Genomic DNA, 7,451 nt, shown 5'->3' on the forward strand with positions numbered 1-7,451 from the left:
TGACCGACTTCCCTTCGCATCGAGAACTAGGTTTGCTAATTATTATGTATGTAACTGTTGTTGAGCTCTAGAACTTAGTGATCTTGAAGATGTGACAACAAACTATTAAGGCAGTGGTTAATAGCTTCGATCATTTGACCATCAACTAAGCAGTTGTTTGTTATTTACTTCATGTAGTAAGATTTACCATGGATCGAACTTTCATTCTATGTCAGTCAGATAATGAAACTTATTGTTCTACTTGTGAATTGGTAGATGAGATACTTCATAGAGGTGACAAGCTTTCGTCCATGACTCCATGAGTTGTGACCACAACTGAGTTGTCGCAGCCATGGTGGATCTCCTCAAGTTAAGCTTGGCAATGGACTTGCCCAATTTCTCTTCCTCTCCTTTCCTCATGCTCATTGTTAGTCTCCACCATGGTGATCGATCTGTTAAGGCAACCCCTATGATCAGGAAACTTAAGTCTCGATCAATATGCTTACAACATTTATAATATCTATTGCTTTTTACTTTAGCAAAAATGTAGAATTCGTCATTTTAGCATCGTTATACGATTGGTCTCACGATCATCTATGAAGAAGTAAATCGAAAAGCTATAGTTGATTACGATGAAGAAGAACATTGTTTCGATTTCGTCGAAATTCGATCCTTGTTCACTTTAATAATTCTGTTCCGTCGTAATCAATTCAGCTATGTCTCGGGGGCTATTACTTTGTTACTAACATAATGCAAAGGGTGAAAGTTAATAAAGACCTAGCCAATAGTTGCTTAGTTAGCGATAAGTTAGACACTAGAGAAGTTTAAATTCTCCAAACGAGGCTTGCACTCCTAAACAACAATATGTTTTAGTGCATAAGGCATCCTTTTAATATATTTTCAATAAAATGAAATAATGGGCATTTTGATATTTTTTTAACAATAATAAAAAAATATGCTTTTGATTTTTTTGCCAATAAAATTTTTTATTATTTTAAAAATAACCTTACTTGCTATCTTAAATACCCTTAAAGTTTGTTAAAATCAAACTACTCCTTAATAATTTAGGTAGAGATATTTTAATGATAAAATAAGTTTTTATAATACATTTTAGAATTATTCAAACTTTAGAGAGTCTTTTTGCAAAACCAATCAGTATATAGGGTACTTTTGGTAGTTTGATCGGCCTAAATATAAAATAAATTGATCAAATATTCTTTTATATTTTAATGAATAAAAAATCAATTAAATCAAAAACAAGCCGTAATAATTTTTAATTAGTATAAAAAATTGGTTTGGTTTATTTAATAAGATTATCCTTGACCGGGTCCAATCGCGTCGCTGTTGGAGGTCAACGGTTTTGGTGAGTCTATCGATTTTTCCGGTCCAACCGTGCGTGTTCATCTTTTACCGGGTCCAGTCTAATCAGTTGTTGGAGGTCAACTGTTTTGGTTTATTAATTTTTCCGGCCCAACCGGTTTTTTTTCTCTAAAAGCTCCGAGTCTAACTCGGTTTAAATTAGTCAAACCAGAACAGTGAGGCGATGGATAAATAAACCAAACGAAACGGACCGGCACCTGGTGAGTCATCCTCGACTTCTTCGTCTTCGCTGGCTGCTGCTGTGGAGGATCCATGGAGCATCTGCTGGGGCTCCTCAAGGTGAAGGTGGAGAAGGGCGTCAACCTCGCCTACCGAGACGCCAATGGAAGCGACCCCTACGTCATCGTTCGTATGGGAAGCCAGGTGACAGCCTCTCAAACTTGCCCGGATCGATCTCTTTGCCGCTCCATTCATCAATTTCGTGTGCAAAAAGATCTCTCTCTCTCGCTCTCTCTTTTGCAATCCTCATCATTATGTTTCTAGGCTCATAGTTTATCATCACTAATCAAACGCCTTTATCATGTTGGAAGTTCAGTCTAGAGAGTTTTTATCCTTGTTTCGCTATTTGGCTGCAAATATTGAGCATATATTTCCTGAATTGAATTATTGTTGAAACATCAACAGAGATTGTAACCACAGAAACACAATTTCCTTAAGATGTTTTTTTTTAAAAAAATTATTTGTTGAAATAGTTCGTGGATTTTTTTGTTGGGTAGAATTGACCCTAAGAAATTTCTTACTTTGTCTCTTGTAGGTGTTAGCTTTATGCCTTTGAACCTCTAGCAAATCTTCTCAGACTATATTTATGATAATGTGCTTGTATGAATCTGGGGCTATAACTTATGTTTCATCTTATTTCTTCACAAGAATCTGTGTTTTGGTCTTATCAAACAGTTATACACTGAACTAAGTACTTTTACTGCTTCCATTAAGTAATTTAGCTTCTAAAGTACTGATGACAATAGGTACCCTATAATTGAGTATTTGTAGGTACCCAACTCGTATTATGCTTAATAATCGGATTCGGGTGTGGTTAGGATTGCTTAAAATTAAAAATACCCATTGATACCTGCTTGTATCTGCATATTTTGCTCATTTAAGTTGGGTACTTATTTATCATCCAAAGTAAGTATTTTAACGAGTTTGGGTAGCCGATATTTAAGTGAGTACATTTTTGAAAAATGCCCAAACAAGCAGGTTCTAACCCATTATCATCCCTACTTCTAGGATGTCAAATTATTTTTGCTTAAATTATATGCATTCTGGTCTTCTCAATATGTATCAAACACGACAACCCACTTCCAACTTAGATTTATACATTCTTCAAAATCTTCTGAATATCTTATACTACTGTTTGATATGTTTGGTTTGTTGGAAGAGTATACTGTTTTTGATGAATTTTGATGGAATAAATACCTCTACATTGGTTTCAAAAAATAGACTTAGAATTCAGACTCTTCCTTTTAGTTCACGTTTTTTTAGTTATCTTTCCCATCAACCTAAGTAACACTTACTCCGATTCATCAAATTTGTTAATTTTCAAATAAATCTTTCAACTCATGCATCTCTTGCCTATTACTTGCACAATTCCTGCAAATCAAATATCATAGTGAGAATGAAGCATCTGTTCACTCCTTGAAACAAGCTATTGAATATATATCCCTATAGTATTCCTATTCCATTCCATCCCCAAGATTGTTATTTTAATAAAATCATATTAACGACAAGCCGTATTCCAATATGGAACTCTATAATTAAAATGATCTTTATGGGCTAAAATCAAGCCTTGATGCATATGTGATTAAGATAGCAAGTTTGATAGGTGGGTGACATAGTTTTACAACCGGTGAAACCCTTCACATAATCATCCTCACATTGGTGCTTGATAGTGTTAACTAATAAAATCATGACCCTATGGTGGGACTGAAATCATAACTACTCGACATATATGTGTCGTTGGAATGGACAAAGGTTTTGGATAGCTGTTCAATGAGAAGCACTATAAGTTAAGATGTCCTTTTGAACTGGAAATCTTCCACTGGCTTCTCTTGGCAAGCAGACTCTAACTAAATGTTTTTTTCTCCTCGAAAGATCATTTCACTGGATCCCATATGCCACATTTTATACTTCTTCCTTTGAACATGGTGATCACCTATTCTCTAGCTGTTGGATTTCAGGAGGATCATCACTTTAGCTTAGGACTTTTCAATTTCTTCCCAATTCAAAGTTGCTCATCGAATGATGGGATGGGAAGAGGGTATGAAGGAAAGAGCAGACTGCATCTAGTGATTTTTAGGTTTGTGTGTGTTTCAACTTGTAGGAATATTCTAGCATTTGAAGGAAGTACTTGTGGTATGAACTAGCTTCTTCCATGCTGTCATGGCTTTATGGAGAGAGATTAGGGACAGAACAAATGCTTGGTTGATGTAATTCATTCTTTCGTTTTGTATCTTTACACCTCCATATTTCATTTTAGGCTGCACCTCTATTCCTTAAAGGAAATACATTGCTCTTTTGACAATCATGAAATTATGATTGTCTTTCCTTTCCTTGGTTGATGTGAATATTGGTTTAGCATTAGATCCGGCGTGTAATTAATGAATCACTTCTTCCTGTTTTGGCATGTAATTTGATTTAGTTAGTTGATTTGGCACTGCCGGTTATATATGCTGTTGAGCACCAATTGAAAAGATTCTTCCTAGGAGATGGTCATTTGTCACATGGACACACTATTGCATGATGTTGAAGAAATTGTTTCTCAAAACCTTCATTTTGACAGAATTTCCTATATGTGAGATAGAACAGTTTTGCCTTGTACTAGTTCATGAGTGTGCGTACAGTTAGTAACCTTACGATCATTGGTGGAGAAAGAAGAAAGTTACACAGCAATCTTCTTTGGGTTGCATTATGGGTGTTGCATTGTATAATTAATGAAATATTTCTTTCACTTTTTGCCATTGATTGTTTTGTTTATTCACTTTATTTCCAGAAATTGAGGACAAGTGTGAAGAAGAACAATGTTAATCCAGTTTGGAATGAAGATTTGACTCTCACTGTCTCGGATCCTATTCATCCACTTAAGCTTGTAAGTATCTACTAAGAAGCTTGCCCTTGTGATACCTAAACTACTTAATGGCTTGATATTACTTCCGGTCGACCAAATAAGTAGTTGGCTTCAAATTGTTCTCTCTTAGACAATAGGGATTGTAAGTATCTATAAGAAGCTTTCCCTTGTGATGCCTAAACTACTATATCAATTCGATAATACTTTCCCTGAACCAAATAAATAGTTTTTTAAACTTATTATTTCTTCCTTTGTCTATAGGAGAAGCATAGTTTGTACATAATAAACTCACTGATACGAATGCAAAGTAACAACGTTACTTGTACTGTGCACATTTAAATTCAAATTTAGACATTCCTTTATAGGATACATAGCAGATAGATTGCTGATTCTCATTGACGTGTACTCGTAGCAAGTTTTTGACAAGGACACATTTACCCGAGATGATAAAATGGGCGATGCGGAGATCGATATCCATCCATTTGTAGCAGCAACAAAGATGAACTTGTCCAACATTCCCAATGGCACCGTGATCTCCACCATGAAACCCAACCGACACAACTGCTTGGCCGATGAGAGTGCCATTGTTTGGAGAGATGGCACAGTTGTTCAAGACATTATTGTCAGGCTCAAAAATGTAGAGAGTGGCGAATTGGAACTGCAGTTGTCGTGGCTCAATATATCCCAAGCTTCAGGCTCGTAAGCCGCTTGATTCTATGAATGATGAAATACTTTTGTTTTCCTACCCCATAGCATAGGTACAGTGTTTGAATCAATCCGATCAGCCACTCGCTATCTATTTTCCTTGTTCAGAGTGATGAAATACTTCAGGCTTGTAAGCTTCAGTAGTAGAAGCAATGTGTGCAGTGAAAATGTCAAATAAACTCTCGAGTAGGTTCTGCAATGTTTTGTGATAATCACAGGATGAGCAAGTCGTGTATCGATCTTCCAGAAGAAGATTGGGATCTTTTATGATCTTCAGTTATCTATCCTGTTGTGGATTCACTTAAGGGTTGATTAGTGACTTCCTTCGCATCGAGAACTAGGTTTGCTAATTATTATATATGTAGCTCTTGGGAACACTTAAGTGATCTTGAAGATGTGACAAGAAGCTATTAAGGCAGTGGCTAATAGCTTCGATCACTTGACCATGAACTATGCATTTACTTCATGTAGTAAGATTTACCATGGGTCGAAATTTCGTTCTATGTCAGTCAGAGAATGAAACTTCTTGTTCTACTTGTGAATTGGTAGACGAAACACTTTTGAGACACTCAGGTAACAAGCTCTCTTCCCTGATTCCACCAGCTGCGACTGCAGACGAGGGATTTTGACAACTGAGTTGTCGCAGCTAGAGGTACAAACGAATTGATATTGATATTTGAATTTGAGTTTAAAAAATATATATGATATTTAAATTCGATTTGAAGTTTGAAAATATAAATAATTTTAGTATGAGTTCAATTTAAAATAAAATTCGAGTTTAGTTTGAATTATTCGAAGGTTAATAATCGGATTATAGTTCAAAATGATTTAAATTTAAATTTGATTTGAATTATTTAGATTTTAATTTGAACATATTTAAATTAAAATTATATAAAAATAATTAAAGTTCCATTTGAGTTCGGCTCGTGAGCGGTTCGCGAACAATCAGATGAAATATTATCAATTCAAATTTGATTAAAAAAAATTATCAAATAATGATGTTGAATTCGATAAGTTTAAATACGAATTAAATATTTTTTGTTCCTAGAAAAATTCATGAACTAAAAATCCGTTTGCACTCCTAAACAAGTTAAGCTTGGCAATGGACTCATCCTACTTCTCTTTCTCTCCTCTGCTCGTTATTTTGTTTGCTTTCTTTTCAATTATGCACTACGACTCCTTGCTTTCCTAGTGCTGAAGTTTGCCTCCACCAAGGTGATCAATCTCTTTAGGAAACCTAAGCTTTTGATGTAAAGATAATGTCGCATCAAACGTCCTTCATGGCCGACCTTATAGTTTAATAAAGAGAGATAAATCAAATATTGAGTGACCTTCTACCATGCGAGAATTTTTTAATCATGATGGAAATTCAAACTCTTATTTTAATACAAATTACCATCTAAGTACTAACTCAATTAGGCTTAAGGACTAGGAAACCTAAGTCTTGATGAGTATGATTTGAAATTTATAGATTCTATTGCTTTAATTACTAAGATAATGCAAAGGGCGAAGGTTAATAGAGATCTAGTCAATAGTTGCTTAGTCAGCGATAAGTTAGAGACAAGAGAAGTTTAAAATAAATGTAAACTTGTTGTTCCTATTTTAAATTATCTCCCTAAAAGGAGGCCTGCACCCCTAAACAATTTATGATAATTACAAGGGGCAATTTGAAAACGTGAAGTTTGCAATTAACGAGGAGTGAAAGGAAAATTTATAAGGAAAAAATCAAAAGATCTCTTATTATGTTCTCATTAAAAGGGTGTTTTTAATCAATTAATCAAAATTACAATTCTATTAAAAAATATTTTTTTTATCAATTTAATCAAAATTAAATTATTTAAAATATTGTATCAATATTAATCAATTTAATTCGATTCAAATGAGTTCAAAATTATTTTTTTTATAATAACTATTATAATAATTTTGAAGTTAGTGATTTTGATCCGATTAATAATTTTTTGATTTAAATTAAATTTGATTGAATTAATAAAAAGTATTTTGATATAAAAATATTTAATATATAATAATTTTAATCAAATTGAATTAAAAAGAAAATATTATAAGTTAATTTTATTATAATATTTTAAAGTGCTGTTTTAACTCTTTACATAAAGAAGAATTTCTTTTAATGAAAATCTTAATAAGCGGCGTCCTTTTAATTTTTTCCTAAATTTCTATTGCCTATGAAATCCTTATAGTGGACCGGGTCGGTTCACGGGCCTGCGCGTGTCCCAATGACATGCCGGGTTGAACCGGTTTAATATTTTGAACCCGACGCGAGTCTACTCAACGGCCCATCGTTCATCTCTCTCTCTCTCTCTCC

At 34.1% G+C, this 7,451-nt stretch overlaps 1 protein-coding gene across 1 annotated transcript; it reads left to right on the forward strand.

Annotated features, from left to right (window-relative positions):
- The first annotated feature begins 1,570 nt into the window (after positions 1 to 1,570).
- Positions 1,571 to 5,408, forward strand: LOC141839865 (protein C2-DOMAIN ABA-RELATED 5-like). The gene is made up of 3 exons (XM_074727712.1): positions 1,571 to 1,722; positions 4,349 to 4,444; positions 4,836 to 5,408. The coding sequence occupies exons 1-3, from the start codon at positions 1,612 to 1,614 to the stop codon at positions 5,124 to 5,126; spliced, it is 498 nt and encodes a 165-aa protein (XP_074583813.1). The 5' UTR covers positions 1,571 to 1,611; the 3' UTR covers positions 5,127 to 5,408.
- The last annotated feature ends 2,043 nt before the right edge of the window (positions 5,409 to 7,451 follow it).

This window comes from Curcuma longa, chromosome 11, assembly GCF_044706935.1.
Source record: "Curcuma longa cultivar G26 ecotype Majalengka, Jawa Barat chromosome 11, ITB_CL_G26_1.1, whole genome shotgun sequence".
Lineage (NCBI taxonomy): Eukaryota > Viridiplantae > Streptophyta > Magnoliopsida > Zingiberales > Zingiberaceae > Curcuma > Curcuma longa.